The sequence below is a fragment of the Gracilinanus agilis genome, chromosome 3 (assembly GCF_016433145.1).
Source record: "Gracilinanus agilis isolate LMUSP501 chromosome 3, AgileGrace, whole genome shotgun sequence".
Classification (NCBI taxonomy): Eukaryota; Metazoa; Chordata; class Mammalia; order Didelphimorphia; family Didelphidae; genus Gracilinanus; species Gracilinanus agilis.
In genome coordinates, this window is record NC_058132.1 from 135720243 (window position 1) to 135737931 (window position 17689).

The following is a 17689-nucleotide window of genomic DNA, read 5'->3' on the forward strand; positions in this document are numbered from 1 at the left end:
TAAAGAGACAATTCACACCCTCCCCTCCAAACATTTTCACAATGGGTATCAGTTCCCAGATGCGAAGAATTGTGTGCAAGAAAAGTTATTTTCTCTGCTCCCCAGTTTGGCTCTGCAGTATATAATAACGTTGAAAAAATAAAAGTTAATTTATGATCTTGAAAGATGATGAAGAAAATTGGGTTCAGCCTGCACTTCAGTGAGAATAGATTGTAAAGGAGATGGTCCATCCAGTAATGGCTGGGACCTCTGTGGTCACTGTTTTATACCTGTGGCTCATCACCAATAAAATTTACCAGCAGTAGTAAGACTGTGTACCCCCTCTTATAATAGTGTTTTCTTCTGAGGAGCAGTGAAACTTAGCTCTTCCCCATCTATCTTTGGGAAGCCTAATAAAAAATATCTATTTGAAACTGATCATACTGGGAATGTTATTAGTATCTGCCTGGTGGATAGGAGAAGTTCTTAAGTCATATATTATAAAGATTTGTGGGGGAGAAAAGCAATTTTAAAAAATATGGCAGAGTTCAGACAGTAGAAAAGAGTGCTTGAGAATCAAGGAGCCTGGATGTTCTGTGTTATATGGTAGCTATATGAGGTTTTTTGCCGATAAAAAAAAATCAATTCCAATTGAAAGTAAGACTTCACAATCTTTAGGGGAACCAAAAGACCTTGCAAGCATAGCAACACTCTGAAATGTTTTAAGTTCTGTAGCATTGTCCCTTGACCTTGTAGGAATACCACAGTGTGTCTAAGTCAAACAGGAAAGATGAAAATCTACAGAGATAGAAGAGTGCTAGAAAGAGTAGTGTGGTGCTGTTTTGATGGAGACCTTTAATATATCCGTCCTCTTATCTGTTTCAGTGCTAGAAAATAAAGGCACATTCCTGATATAGCTGGCTTTTGTATATTTCTAGATCCCGACATCAAAATGAGACTCACCTCCTCATGAGTAAACACAATGTAGAAAATGCAAATGAAAAGGATGAATAAAATGGGGGGATTAATTCTATTTAAAGAACCAGAATTATCAGCAAGATGGAATTTTCAAGCTGTCATATCTGTATATTAGATGGTGGCATCTTCTGGTGAAATGTAAGACTGCACTACTACACTCTGGGTCTATCAGAGTCCTACTGGGAGTCCCTATCAACTGAGGGATGACTGAACAAGCTATGCTCTATGAATGTAATTAAATTACTATTAGGTTGTAAGAAATGGTTAAGGGGAGGCTTTCAGAGAAACCTGAGAAGACTTATGTGAACTGATGCAGAGTGAAGCAAGCAGAACCAGAACAATTTATATAGTAATGACACTGTAAGGACAAAACCAACTTTGAAAAGTTTAAGATGCATGATTGTTGCAGTGACCACACATTATTCCAGAGGTCTGATAATGAGGCATGTTAATCAACCTCTGACAGAGGTGTTGGGTTTAAGATGCTGAAAAAGACATGTATTTTTGGACATGGGCTATATGGAAATTTGTTTGGATTTACTATGCATATTTGTTACAAGGGTCATGTTTTTATTTTTAAATGGGGGTGGGTGGGAAAATGCATGCTTGTTTATTAAAAAAATAATTTCAAAATATTAAAGTCCTACTGTTTTAGTGCTAAAAAGAGCCTTGAGAGATGGGCTCACCCTCATCATAAGGTCTTAGATCTAGAGCTAGAAGGCATCTTAGAGTCCACCTAGACAAATCCCTCATTATACAGATGAGGAAACAGAGAGAGACAGAGAGAGAGGTTAAGGAAGGTGTCCAAAATCATGCAGATAATAAGTAGCAGAGTAAGGATCCAAAAACAAATCTTGAGACTCTACCAGTGGTTTCCACTATACTATGCATCTTCCCAATTTTACAGATGAGGAAAATGAGAACTACTAATAAGTCAAACATTTGCATCTCTAAAGGATTTTATATATAAAGGACTTTATAAATTACAAAGTGCTTTCCTTGTCAGGTCCAAGTATAATCCCTACTATACAAAGGAAAGTAAGGATCAGAAATTTTAAGTAGCTTGTCTGTAAGTCACCTAATTAGTTAGAACATGGCAGAACCTGAACTCAGATCCAGTCTTCTGACCCTCAAGTTGGACCATACTTTGGTTTGTCTAAGATCTTTCCATAGAACCACCGAGCCACCTAGCTGCTCTCTAAGACTGAATTTGAACCCAGGTCTTCCTAATTCAAGTCCAGTGCCCTACACCATTTTTACATCCCCTCACAATCTCAAGATCTTCCACTCTAACATACAAGTAAAATGAAGGCAGCGCCAAGCCCTGCCACTGGGGAAACAGAGGTGAACCCAATATTAGAGAAAGTCTTAGAGTTGTATTAAGGACACAGCAGTCTTAGAGGAGAAATCCTAAAGACAAAGTTCTGCTGCCATCTGCATTGTGCTCTCATAATAATTCCCAATTACAATCTCTCACATTTGTATATCATTTTTTAGTTGACAATCATCTCAAGAGAAGTATTGTCAGAGTCACTTTACATATGAGGAAACTGAGGCTCAGAGAAGTATCTTGACTCTCCTATTGACTAGTTAGTAAGTAGAAAAGACCCAAAGCTGGATCTTTTGCCTCAAAGACTCAAATAATTTCAGTGGCATCCCTTGCCAACACCATTCTGCAATGGGTTAGACGCAAAGGTGTATAGGGAGCCAGCCTTGGAAATCAATAAATACTACAAATCATGGCTTGATTTATTCTTGTTTTGATTGCCTAACCTTAGGAAAGTGCTAGAGAGCATGTTATTAATGCAGATTATACTTAGAATGTGTCATATGTGTATGTTTGGGGTTTGTTTTGTTTTGTTTTGTTTTTAACAGAATGAGTTGTTAAACATTTACCCAGACCCCTGGGATATGCTATGTTAATCTCCTTTCTGGACTGTCTTTCAATTCAGTATACTGGAAAATTTCTTCATTCTTACCCCTCACAAATCTCAGCAGTTGTCTGGACCAGGCATTTGGCAAGAAATCACATACTACTTTGTAACACCTTTTGTATGGTTATTTAATGTCTTATATTTGCCAAGTTGTATCTCCAATTGGATTATAAACTTAAAAAATGAATAAATAAAACAGGGGCAGCTAGAAATAGGAGGTCCTGGTTTCAAATCTGGCCTTCCAAGCTATGTGACCTTGAGCAAGTCACTTCACCCCCATTGCCTAGCTCTTACCAGTCTTCTGCCTTAGAACCATTACTAAATATTGATTCTAAGATGGAAGGTAAGGGTTTAAAAAAATTAAATTAAATTAAATAAACCCCTTACCTTCTATCTTAGAATCAATAGTGTGCATTGTTTCAAGGCAGAAAGTAAGGGTTAGGCAATGGGGATTAAGTGACTTGCTCAGGGTCACACAGCTAGGAAGTGTCTGACATCACATTTGAACCCAGGACTTCCTGTCTCTAGTCCTGGGTTTCAATCCACTGAACCACCTTGCCGTGCCCTGGATTATAAACTTTTTTTTTTATTTTAAACCCTTAACTTCTGTGTATTGACTTATAGGTGGAAGAGTGGTAAGGGTAGGCAATGGGGGTCAAGTGACTTGCCCAGGGTCACACAGCTGGGAAGTGTCTGAGGCCGGATTTGAACCTAGGACCTCCCGTCTCTAGGTCTAGCTCTCAATCCACTGAGCTACCCAGCTGCCCCTGAGTGAGATGAACTCAGCATTTTAATATACACACACATATAATTTTAAAATTATATTCTTATTGTTTTAGCATTTTCAGGACAAATATCATAGCATTATCACAAAATCACAGATTTAGAGGTAGAAAAGGCCTTGGAAGTTACTAAGTCCAACACCCTCATTATATAGATGAGGAAACTGAGTCATAAAGAGGGATAAATCACTTGATATAGCTAGTGTCTAGGACTGAATTTGTTGGTTTTTTTTTTAATAACCCTCACCTTCTGTCTTAGAATCAATACTAAGTTTTGAAAAGTGGTCCAGGGCTAAGTGATTGGGGTTAAGTGACTTGCTCAGGGCCGCACAGCTAGGAAATATCCGAGACCAGATTTGAATCTAGGATTTCATGCCTCCAGGCTTGGCTCTCTGTCCACTTAAGTCACTTCATTGCTCTCTAAGACTGAATTTGAACCCAGATCTTCCTAATTCAAGTTCAGTGCCCTGGACCATTTTTATATCCCGTCACAATCCCAAGATATCACACAGTAGCAGCATAAATATGGAAGAGAATAGAAAAAGAAAAATCATTTCCCCCAAATTCACTTCACAGCCAAGGTTTATTGAAATGTATGTTTCTATAAAGTGAGAAATTACCTATACAAATCAACATTGATTAGCATGACAATGGTTCTACTGACATTTTGATAATATATTCAAAACCAAGGATATCGACTATGAAGCTTTCTATGTGTTTGTTCTCCAAAAGTGCAAGTTATGTAAATGTGCCACCTGTGCAGAAACAATACATTCCCTCCCCTTATTGAACATGACACTTGATTCTGGAGGCAAAGGCTTTCAGTACTTTGATCCATTCTAAGGACTCCATTTTGTCTCTGTATTTCTGATTTGGACAAAAAATGTAAAATGCAAAGATGTAAAAATCCTGCATTATTAGACAACTCCTCTTGGCTTAGCGACGTCTGAAGGGGCTCTGAGTTTAAATGACTTTCCAGTTATCCCACATCCTGTGCATTAACATCACCTGGAGAAAAATAGTCCTTCTGGGCCAAATGTTAAGATCTCTGTTACAAAGCCAGAACAAATATACATCTGGAGAGAGGCCCTCTTATGGAACGTGGTGGCTAAAAAATGAAGTGCTAAGTTTACAAAATGAGTATAGGATATCCCCAAAGAACAGCTCATTATCAGTTTGGTAGGACACATTGAGTCGTTTCAAGATTTAGTCAGATCTTAGATCTGACTAATTAGATTGAATTTTTTTTATCAATACGATCAAAGTGAAAATATAATTGTATAAGCATGAGAGAGATAAATATAGATAGCCCCAGATCTTAGCATTGTACATATGGTGTTTAATGTAGGCTTGTTGATTGATTTGTCTTTAAAGAGAGTTTACTGTTTTGATAGCTTTCTACACCATCAACTACTTACAGGTGGTTTTCTCCAAAAATTACTTTGATCATTAGTGCCTTCCCTCTGAGATGAATTCCACATTTTAAGCTATATATTACAATGTGAGCTTCAAGGGAAAAAACTTTTTGCCTTTTTTTGTAGCTCCAGCTCTTAACATAGTGCCTAGCATACACTAGAGGTTTAATGTATCCTTGTTGATTTGACTTTTAATATAGCTTACTGTTTTGATAACTAAAATTACTTTGTTAGTGCCTTCCCTCTGAGATGAGTGAGACGAACTCAGCATTTTAATACACACACACATATGTAATTTATATATAGCATATTAGAATGTGAGCTTCAAGGGAAAAGACTGTTTCTGACCTTTTTGTAGCTCTAGCTCTTAGCACAGTGCCTAGCATAGAATAGGTGTTTATGCTTGCTGATTTGACTTACTTTTTAATAATATTTAATAATAAAAACTTATTTTTTTAAACCTTTAACCTCTGTGTATTGGCTCCTAGGTGGAAGAGTGGTAAGGGTGGGCAATGGGGGTCAAGTGACTTGCCCAGGGTCACACAGCTGGGAGGTGTCTGAGGTTGGATTTGAACCTAGGACCTCCCGTCTCTAGGCCTGACTCTCAATCCACTGAGCTACCCAGCTGCCCCCTAAAAACTTACTTTTTAATAAAGCTTACTATTTTGATTTCATACTTGGTCCTTGAAGGAAGAGATTTTGTTGATTTTTATCTTTCTTTATACTCCTGGTTCAAGGTAAGGTTCCTTGTATAAAGCAGATGCTTAATAAATTCCTAATTTTTGTTTTTATTCAAAATTGTGCTTTGAACCATCTAGGTAACTTCTCACAAGGAATTCCCCCTCTCCAGGACCAACTTCCCTGCAGCTTAACAGTCTCACTGTCATTAGGGTGCTGCCTAGCTAAGGGACTCGTGTAGGATCAATTACTGTTTCAGAAGAGGGACTTAAATTCAGGTCTTTAAGCTTCCTATACATTATCCCCCTCTGCCTTTCAAATAACTTTTTTAATGTCAGTAAGGCTTGTTGACTTATTTAAAAAACAAATGAAAAACACTCTCTCCTGAATTCCTCACCTTCTCCTGATTTGAATGCAAGTTTTCCTCCATATTGGACTAATGAAAACATTTAAGAAAACAGAAATGTTATTGAATATTTTTTATTTATGTTCAACTTACACACTCTGAGGCAGTAAACATAATTACCCAAACTCTTGATAGACCCAAGGAAGGTGCTCTCATATCAGTAAGAAGGCACTAACAGAACACAGAAGGAAAAAAGTATCATGGAGGAGTTATATCGATCTATCGACACATACACACATGTGTATACATGTGTATATACATGAAACAATTCATATCCTATCAAGTAAATTATTATCCTTGAGAGGAACAAGTGTAGGATGGTCAGAGTGGTGAACTTGGGGTCAAGGACCCTGGACAACAATTCAGGTTTTGAGAGACCACATGGTGCAAGAAGAACAAAAAATTTAGAGTCCTGGAACTTGAGTTTGAATCCCCTTCTGGCACTTTCTTCCTGTGTGACTTTGGACAAGTCACTTATTCTCTCTGGGTCTCTTGCTTCGATGGCCCCTGAGGTTTATTCTAACTCTAGATCTATGATCCAATAAGCCTAAATCATTTTACCTCTCTCTTAATTGTATCATCTGTCAAATGGTAATAATAATATTTATATTATTTACCTTTTAGGGATGTTTAAGGAAAGTGTTTTATAAACATTAAAGTGCTATGTAAATCTGAGCTGTAGTTCTTACATCAGAGTCCTAGGGTACCATCAGTCCATAAGAAATAAAGAGTATTTGAGCCACATGGTATATGAACCCTAAGAAATCTAAATGCACATATTTATTGTTAATATCAATGAGTAATAGTAGCCTGGCAGAATTCACACTTCTCAGGGGCTGCTAGGTGGCTCAGTGGATTGAGTCAGGACTACAGCTATGGGAGGTCCTAGGTTCAAATCTGACCTCAGATACTTGTTAGCTGTGTGACCCTGGGCAAGTCACTTAATCCCCATTGCTGAGCTCTTATTGCTTTTCTGCATTAGAACCATTACACAGTATTGATTCTAAAAAAAAAAAAGAAAAAGAATTCATGATTCTCTGAAGCATGACTACCTCAGCAGCCATAATTTATAGGCATCCCCTGGCTCATTATTTTGACAGATCATAATTGAGTGTTCAGATTTCAATGTTCTAAAGCAATAGTCCTTAACCTAGAGTCTGTAAACTTGTTTTTAAAAAAATATTTTGGTAATTTTATTTTACAACAACTGGTTGCCTTTCTGATTCTGTGGATTTTACTTATGCATTTAAAAACATGATTCTGAGAAAGGGTTCCTAAGTTTTACCAGACTGCCCAAGGGGTCCCTGGCACACACAAAGAGATAAAGAACCCATGGTCTAAAACTACAGACGCAAAAATGGGCACAATATTCTCAGTCATTAATCAACTTCAGTGTGTCCTGATTTGGAATTTGGATTGATTTGGAAATAAGTAAAATGCTGACAACAGGAAAAATATGGAAAACTTTAAAACATTATTTCAATAATATGGATTAAAAAACCCTGTATTTGGTTACAAAAGTATAGCAAGTAAAGTTAGGGAGCAACATGTCCATTTATCTTTTTTATTTTTTTTTTTTACAAAAAGAAAAGAAAAATATTTTACTTTACAAAAACTAGTTTAGAATACTAAAGTCAGATTTTGTACAAATATCTTTACAAAACTGAATTATACATAGAAAAAACCAAACTGATTTAAAATATATAATACTCTTTTACGTGAATGTGTTACATTACTAAGGTATCATTTGGATAAAGGTTTAAAAATGAGAGTAGCTTCAAAACATCATGTTCAAAATACATTCCTTAAGAGTTCAAGAAAACAACTCAATTCTCCCACTGTCCACTTATGTTAAGGTTTGATGTTCCACAATGAGTCAAGGCAGAGATACGAAGTAACATTCAGTGAAACCCCAAAATTACTGTGAAAGATCATGTTCAAAAACATTCAAATTTACTTCACTTCCTGGGATCTATATTACAGCTCATCTACTCAAGATAAAATATTCCATTCTTATTTTCAGCTATGGAAGAGCACTATTATTTGATAGCGATGAGTCAAAACTTTGAGATTATATGTGGGCTCTAAATTCCAGGGCTTCAGGGAGCAGTGAGCTATAGATGAATTTCTAAAGTCTAAACAGTTTATTAGAAATATCTTTTCACCAGGGTGCAGAATAAAACATTTATAAGTAAAAAAGTCAAAAAATCAAGAGTAATTAGCAGAAGGAAGAGATGGAAAGACAGCCAAGGATCTCCAAAGGTACTCTCATGATGTCTGGAGAAAGCAAGGAAGTCCTTTGGAACAATGAAGAGAGCCCCTGTGGTAAACTTTTGGGAGGACATAGGCAAGAGTCCCATGGGGCAATCCGTATCACAGGAGGGAATTCTCAAATCGGTGAAGTCACAAATCCACTTGAGTCTTCACAATCCACAGTGGTTTCCATAAGCCAGTATTCTATACGCATTCATACGCAATCAACAATGTCATGCTTACTCCTTTCCCAGTATTTCTCATCATTAATAGATTTAAAAACCAGAAGTTAAAATTGGAATAGGTCCCCACCAACATTTGTGCCAAAACACTTAATTCTTCTTTATACATTATTTCAAGCAAGAAGTCACCCTTGCTGTAAGATATGTTGCAGTATGTGTTGCTCTATTTTCCCTAGGATGAACAGTTGGTGATATTTCATCAAGGTTTTAGGGTATCTGCTAAATATGATGTAATATAATCGCCCCATGATTCAAAAGCAAGGGGGTATTATTCTAAGACCCACTCTCCCTTTTTCACAAAGGAAAAAGCAAAGTAAGTCAGTCAGACTCTTCCCATTTCTCCAAGCCCTCCCTTTCCCACCCACCCCCAACCTAGCCCCACAAAGAAGAAATAGAACAATATACAGTTTCACTCCAAAGACTAGAAGTCTTTTATGCAACATGGCACACTTAAGCAGTATAAGCAAAACACAGTACAAGAATGCCCATTTCCACCACCCTGAGCATCAACTCAATAACACACGCTGCTTATAACTCTTCTTTAAAATGCACCTGCTTCCTGCCACTGGTGGCATCTTTCGCACTGGGTGCCAACCAAGTAAAATACACCTTTATTGGATCGATGTTCCAGTGTTTGTGAAATGATATGGGAACTTGGTGAGAAAGGTAGTCCTTTGGGTAATCCACTGGTCGAGCCTAGAAGAAAAAACAGGCAATTACTTCTCCCAGGGAAGTTTTTGGATTTTGGTTTTATAGACCCATCTACAGGGAGAATGTTTTATAATATTGGTACTCCAACAGCAGATGCACAGTTTAACCCCAACTTTAACCTTTCCTCAGAGGGCTACATAAAGTAGATTAAGATTAAATTAAATTTTAATTTAATTAAAATTAAATTTATTTTTATTTAATTAAATTATTTTTTAAATTATTTGAAAATTCAAATTTTAAATTTTAATTATTTAATTTAATAAAATAAAATAAAATTTAAATTTAAAAATTAAATTAAAATTTAAAAAATTTTCAAGTGAAATTTTTAAAATTCAGATGATTTATGGGAAAAAGGATAGTTGTTCTACCCAGGCCAGGAAAAACAACAACACAAAAGTAGCATCTGGTTCCAGCTTCTTTTTATGATGTTTAAAGTTTTACATCCTCAATGCAGAATCTATGATGGCTAAAATAAAGATTTCACAAATTCAGGTGGACCATGAAAGTGGCATGGCAGATGCATACCAAGCCCTTCTGTAAAGATCGTCAATGCCTTTCCAGTCCCTCTTGCATATCTGGGTACAAACTGGAGAGAGAACCAAGGGATTCAAGCAGGGAAGGTTCATTCAACCTTCTCTCTCCAGTAAATGCTGGTCCCTCAAGAGTAGGGAACCCATAAATGGAAACTATAGCAAACACTAGAATTTCAAGAATCAATCTGCATTGATATAATAATAATGGTCAGAAGTTATACAGCATTTTAAGTTTGAAAAGGACCTCATGTATGTTGTCTCATTTGATGCATACAACCCTGTGAGGTAGGTGCTCATTGAAGCTATAGGATTGGTTCAACATCACACAACTGGTCAATGTCCGATTCAGAATCTAGTCTTCTTGGCTCCAAGTCCAATATCAATTAAGTGTGACTATGTGTCATTTACCTCACAAAGACTATTGATAAAAATACAAAGAATAAAGAATAAAACAATCCCTGAACTCAAGGAACCTTGCATTCTAATGGGAATTCTTGCTTTCCAGACTGTCTCCTCCATCTGAGACAGTGAGATGATCTATTGCATACTGAATTAATGATAGACCTAGTATTAAAAAGTACAACCTCATATAAAGATAATGTTATCCTATTTCCTGCCTACATATCACTATTTAGAAGCAGCTAGTGCTGACAGTACACAGAGAACCAGGCTTGGAGCCAGGAAGACCTAAATTCAAACCTAGCATTAGATACTTAGTGGTATGACTTTGGGTAAATCACTTAAGCTCTATCTGTATCATCAGTTTCCTCAACTATAAAATGGGGATAATAGTAACACCTATTTTATTGAGTTGCGCTGAGAATCAAATGAGATGTTAACACTTAAAAATCAATGCTTATTCCCTTTAAGTGAATTATAAAACTAAGAAAGGGTCTTTGGAGAAAAAAATCTGGTCTTTCTTTTACATCCAAAGCATGTGGTTTTCTTTTTGAAAGTCCTTGTCCTTGTCAAAGCATTCAACATCAAAAACCAACATGATTTTATCACTGAAAATGACATTAATGAATTAGCATTACCATCTGCTTTGATGCTGCATCCCAAGGATCATGAGACCTTTCATTCTGACTTGCAGCAGAGACCCTCCATATGTGTTGTCTTTCCCATTAGAATGTAGGCTCTTTGAGGGCAGGAATTGTCTTACTTTTTTGTGCTTTGTGGTCAATAAATTATCTTTTCATATGTTCATGTGTTCATTTTTAAAACAAGGAGGGTTGTGATCCTGAAAAGTATAGATAATTCACACTACCAGCTGAGTACTATCTTGTTTTTCTGTTTGTATCCCAAAAATGTAGCACAGTGTAAGCAAATAAACCCTTAATAAAATGATTTTTCATTTATTCATTCATAAATATCACTAAGACAACTTCAGTTTAGGCTGGAGCCCCTTAATCAGTTGCAAAGTAGAAAAAGGTCATTGAACCAGGGCTGAAACATTGAGATTAGCAAGAAAAAGTTAAAAATGATAAATGGCGAGGACATTTACAGCACCTCGCCCTTAAAAGTTCTAAGCCTTGGGGGTAGCTGGGTGGTTCGGAGGTGAGAGGTTCTGGGTTCAAAACTGGCCTCAGACACTTCCTAGCTGTGTGACCTTGGACAAGTCACTTGACCCCCATTGTCTAGCCCTTATTGCTCTTCTGCCTTGAAACCAATATACAATATTGATCCTAAGATGGAAGGTAAGAGTTTTTTAAAAAAAAGTTCTACACCTTGAAGTAGTTAATAACTAGATGGGAGCTATACTGGAGAAGAATGAATCAAAAAATATATTCATATACACACATTATTATCTTTTCTGAGTTTTTAACTTTATGAATAATAGTAGTTAAGAGCATACATAAATCATTTGATATTTATTTGTAAGACTCTCTGAGGCTTTACTGGCAGGAAGGAAAGGAAAAGCCAGGGGAGACATAGTGCTGTTTTTTGCTTTCTCTCTCAATCTGGTCCTCAGCTGATTTCTCGATGGCCCAGAAAGGACCATTGAGAAGCACAGAAGCAGATCCTCCCTCACTCTGCATGACTGGAAACAAGCCGTCTGCCTTACAAACGCAAGTAACAGGAAAAAAGAACAGACACTCAACATTTCACTCAGTTAATGCAGATTACAAAAGGATCTGAGTTCGTCTCAGGGAGTCATGTGAGCAGAATCTAGCTTATTAAGTACAAACATGTGCTAATCGTTTTCAATAAATGAGGTACTGGAAAAGAACAAGATGGAGCTCATGAAAAGTGAAAGCCATTCGAAGAGGTGTGCATTAATACCCAGGAGCCCCGTAAAGCAAAAAACGTATTTGGGAGACCAAGAGAGACGCCTCTCACAGGTTACTGTGAGAGAAGGAGGAAACGGGACACACTGAACAGATGGAGGGAGAACACTTGACTAGTTGTTCTCCAACTCCACCAAATACAAATAAAGGAAGCCATGTTTAAACTGTAATGGGGGTGAAGGGGGAGGGGTTTGGAGGTTTCTTCCACTACCTAAATTCAAATCCTGCATCAGGTACTTACTAGCTGTGAAACCATAGCAAACTTATTTTACTTCCTTTAAGTTTAATTTTCCTGACCTATAAAATGGAAATAATAATAATAATAATAATCTCAGAGGGTTGTTGTGAAGATCAAAGGTGATAACACGTAATTTGTTATTTGACTTTTTGGGCCCCATTTGAGGTTTTCTTGGCAAAGATCCTGGAATGGTTTGCCATTTCCTTCTCCGGGTCATTTTACAGATGAAGAAACTGAGGCAAACAAGGTTGAGTGACTTGCCATGGGACACATAGCTAGTAAGTGTCTGAAGTCAGATTTGAACTCACAAAGATAAGTCTTTCTGACTCTGGCTCAGCACTCTGAGTCACAGCATCTTAGAAACGCTAGTTGCAATTATGATGATGAAGATACCACATGACCTGCATCAAAGTCCTCATTTTAGAAATTTTTTTTTTTAAGAAATCTGTTTGGGTGTAAAGAGATGGATCACACTTATTCCATATCCCTTTCTAGACGCATGATTCCATTATAACCCTTTCACTGAAATCAAATAGAGAAGTCTGAGGCTAAGCTTGAATGTTAATTTTGTCAGTGAGTCAATAAAGAACCATATATGTTCATCACTCTGTCTTAGAGCATAGACTCCTGTCATTGGGAGGGACATCTGAAGTCATGTAAGCCAACTCCTTTAATTTATAAGTGAGGAAACTGGGTTCCAAAGGACTGAGATGATTTGCCCTCAGGTCACTTAGTGAAAGAGGGGCAGAGATTGGAATGAGAATCCAACTCTCCTAATGCCCAGCTCAGTGTTTTTTTTCTTTTTTATGCCAGATTTACTATGCAAATAAAAAAATCAGTTTTCAAATTTATGTAAAGCTCTCTAGGAGATGTTCTATACATTACAAGATAAAACAGAGCTTGCTAGGAATTCTAGGCTCTGGCTATATTGTTTAATCTTAGAAAGGTTTAAAATATAATGCCTATGGAACACAAATCAGAAGTTTTTAAGAATGGGAAAATAAAAAATGAATTGCTTTTAAATTTCTCCCTTGGAATTTATGCCGAAAGAATAGATTATCTTTTTTTGCTGGAAAGAATAGGAGAGTAGGATATATGGCTCCTGCCTTCCCTTTCCTGAGCAGGTTCACAGTATTCTATTCTAATATCATTCTTTTCCCTTTTCCTCCTTTTATTGGCCAAGTTTTTCCCTAGATAGCCAAGGCTGCTGCCCAAATCTAAGAACAGTCATGTTAATGCAGTGATGGATAATATCTCTTCTACTCGAAGAGTTTTAATAATTTTTTTCATTTTTCACTTGAGAGAATAAAGAATAAAGAATAAAGAACCTCATCTGCTTTTCTAGGTCTTTGTTACCTCCTGTATCTAGGGTTTAGAATGGGTATGATCAGACAAGATTTTGTATGAACAGGAAAGATGCCCTTTTGTCAAAGAAGGTTTCCTAGGCTGATCATTAAAGAGCTATTTTTATCCTTGCTTACAGTATTCAAGGATGCTACAGGAGAATCTAACTCATTCAATAATGCAAATTTTTTCTCTGCCTCGCTAGAGTTCTGTTCTCTAGTGCTATACCTGTCATGCTCGAATTTTTATATCACTAGGGGTAGCATTTGCTGCTTGGCAGTGACATAAAATATGGATTCTGTTGGATCTAAAATCAGGGTCTAAATACCATTTCAAAGTCTGTTATGGCATCTAAAGTAGACATACATTTACATTTTTCAAGTGCCAAGAAGCTCTGAGTTTCTCTAAGAAAAGCATACTGTAGGTGTTGAAAGCACTGATGTTATTAATCCAAGTATAGAACAGAGATTTCATTTTGGGAATATAAACACATTCATAGACCTACTTCTCAAGGGACTACTAAAAATAGTGCAAGAGGAATATATCTTCCCAGAGGTTACAAGGATGAATCGAATATCCCCACCAATACCTTATAGAAATCACTACTGCTTCTCCTGCTTCCTCGCCCCGCCCCCTTACAAGGGATGCATCCTCTCCTGGGACACAAAATTGAAGTTTAACACAGTAGAGGGAATAAGAGTAAAAAGGGTGAAAATCCAACCAAGAAGCGGCAAAACTGATAGACCACTAGAAAAGAAGGCAAAGTTACTTATGCAGATAGAATTAAATGCAAGTGCTTTGAAACCTACAAGTTGAACTTATTCTATGCTTTTAAAAAAGAGCAAGCTGTATTTAACAGAGATCTAAAGTTTCATGTATGATCTTCTTTTTCTGTTCTACCATGTATATGGAAATAACCATTTTATTTGAGGGTTTGTTAAATTCAAAACAAAAATGAATTAATAAAAAAGAATTCAGATGAAAGCAGTAGGATGCAATTAGGTTTACCTAGGACATTTATCCTCAAATGAGAAAATAGTGAATATATTAATTTTTTGGTTTAAAATGTCCAAGAATATGGGAAGGGGCAGGTTTTCCCTGGTCCCTGATATGGGAAAGACCCTTATCATATACCAGTTATTACTCTACATGTTTTTAATCCCACCTTTATAATGCATGTGATACATTAGCTCATTCCATTCTTGCCCTTCTCAAAATGACTTTCATAGGATGCCTTTCTGGAACTTGTATGCAAAAATCTCAAAACTATTCAAAGAAATGACGGTGAAAGAAGGAAAACAGAATCCACCAGGGAAAAAAATTTATTTTTAGCAGCATGAAAAACAATCCTTTTACCTGATGAAAGAGAGGGCTGTGTGTCACCGGGATTCCCAGACCACTGAAACACATGCCAAGCACCATGTCATCTGGGGCATCATTGCTGTAGCATCGACACTTACTGGCCAAAAGTCTCCGAACTGCTTCTCTGCTAAAGACCATACTAATAGGGAAAGACATGGAGACAAAGAACAAACAAACAAGGGGAACTTCAATGATCATTTATTTACTTGAATAGAGAAATCTGGTTCAATAGAGACACATTTTTGATTATGATAAAAGAGCGGTTTCTCTGGGGCTCAGAGGCCACTTCATAATTACTCTACACAAAAGAAATTGTTTTTGTGCTTTCTGTCAAATATTAACACTTGCATAAATATTCTAAATTTTTAACAGACTTTTTCCTTGGGGGAAAAGTTTTACTTCTTTATACATTTCTAACTTCTTGGCAAAAACATGCTGCTTCAAGTTCTATCTTTTTCAAATCATCAATTAGAAAATTAAAACACTCCCTGGTACTGGAACTCTCCATGACAACACACATTGAAATTGTCTTTGAATAAGCCACAAGCCTCTATATCTCAGGGACATCCTTAAATCATATAGGCCAGTGACTTTTTACAGAGGGGGCCAAAGGAAAAGAAATGCTCATCTGTCAGTCTGTTTCTAAGGCAACTCTTTCGAAGTTTCATTGTATTGTGTCCTACTCATTGTATTCATCAGATTAGGAATAATGTTGCTGGGCCAGATAGAACATTTCAGAGGGTCACATCTGGCCCGTAGGCCGTAGTTTGACCATCACTGATATAGGCTATTAATACCTTACTATTGAGCACTTCTTATCCAGTGAGCTTCTTAGTGAGGGTAAGGAAAATAGACTTTAAAAAATCACAGAATCTTAAGATTTGGAAAAGTGGCCAATTAGTCCAATCATCCACCTCATGCAGGAATTCCCTCTACATCACCTCTGGAAGGTGACTACTCAGTCCTTGTTTAAATACATCCGGTGAAAGGTATGCCTAGAAGTAATTTTGGGTATTAATTTCTCTTTAAGTTGAGTTAAAATTAGCCTACATTTATTTATTTTTTTATTTTGCTAACAGAATTTACTTCCAGGTATCTCAGCTACTCCCTCCTCTCCCCACACCACATCAGGCATCATCATCCAGCACTCAGATAGGTATACATAGATTATACTTTTTGTGTTCCCATTTCTCAGTTCATTCTCTGGAAGTGAACATTCACAAGTTATTGTTCGAGTAGTAAATCTGTAGTTGTATATAATGTTCTCTTGGTTCTATTTGTTTCACTCTTCATTATTTCATGTAGGTCTTTCCAAGTTTTTAAAAAATTAATGTGCTACCATTTTGTATGGCACGGCTTCCCTTTAATTGTTTTTACTTAAAAAAAAAAGAAGTTTAGGGGTTAGCTGGGTGTTCAGTAATTTTCAGTTGTGTCCAACTCTTCATGACCCCTTTTGGAGTTTTCTTGGCAAAGATATTGGAGTAGTTTGCTATTTCCTTCTCCAGTTCTTCATTTTACGTATGAGGAAACTGAGGCAAACAGGGTTAGGTGATTTGCCTATGGTCTTATAGCTAATAAGTGCCTCAGGCTGGATTGGAACTCAGGTCTTCCTGACAACAGGTGAAGCACTCTATCCACTGTGCCCCATAGCTGCCCAAAGTATGTATAAAATACCAAAATACAATCTTTCAAATTTTGATCCATATTTTAAAAATACACTGGCCATTAAAAACTAGCTAAATGCTTTAAACAATAAACCATTGCCAAGTAATTTTTACAGAGTGCACTGAAACATGTAATATTTTCATATGCTCTCTTTACATTCTTTTAGAAGTTTATGACAGTATAGTGGTTAGTGCTAGAAATGGTATCAGAAAGACATTCTACCTGTGACCCTAAGCAAGTTACTTTTGTTCTTTTTGCCTCAGGCTACTCCCTAGGAGTTGTCTGCCAACTTACAGAAATAAAGAGAATTTTCACACAGGGAACTCCATGCCATGAATTTTTTTTTACCTAAATAATTCACTTTATTTTTCAAAAACAGAAAATTAACACAGAAGTAAACCCATTAACATCATGGAACACAGAATTCAGAAACATCACAGATAAATATTAAGCATTAGATTCAGAATCATCTCAAAATTCAGTTACCCTCCTCCTCCAGTGATGTAGCTGTATCCACCAGTTCCCAATCCATAGCCATAACGCTCTCCCAGAAACACTGGTTCATTTGAGTCATAACAGCTAAGTAAGTTCCGGAGTCTGGAGATACTAAAATGTCAATGATATGTATAATTAACAATTACTCCTTTCAAACACAATTTCTGGATGAATGTTTCATGGCCCACAGCGCCTGCTGTGCTGTACATACTGGGCTATATGAAAATTTATTATAACTGGGGTTCAAAAAGCTTATGAAGGCAATTAAGAAAATGATAAAAATCAGTAATTGGTCCTTAGACCGGACAGAGAGAGTAGGGAATAGTTCTATACTGCTCTCTGCACCCTCTTTCCCCCTATTTTAAAGGCATTTTAAAAGGCTATCT

General features: G+C 36.7%; 1 protein-coding gene across 1 annotated transcript in view; it reads right to left on the reverse strand.

Annotated features, from left to right (window-relative positions):
* Positions 1–7772: 7772 nt before the first annotated feature.
* B3GLCT (beta 3-glucosyltransferase) overlaps positions 7773–17689 on the reverse strand; it is a 125560-nt gene continuing 115643 nt past the window's right edge. Inside the window, exons 13-16 of the mRNA XM_044668277.1 lie at positions 17295–17414; positions 15138–15282; positions 9221–9363; positions 7773–8850 (exon numbers count right to left, since the gene is read on the reverse strand). Of these exons, the coding sequence (XP_044524212.1) occupies positions 8793–8850; positions 9221–9363; positions 15138–15282; positions 17295–17414 (466 nt within the window). The 3' untranslated portion in view covers positions 7773–8792. The remainder of the gene's footprint in view (positions 8851–9220; positions 9364–15137; positions 15283–17294; positions 17415–17689) is intronic.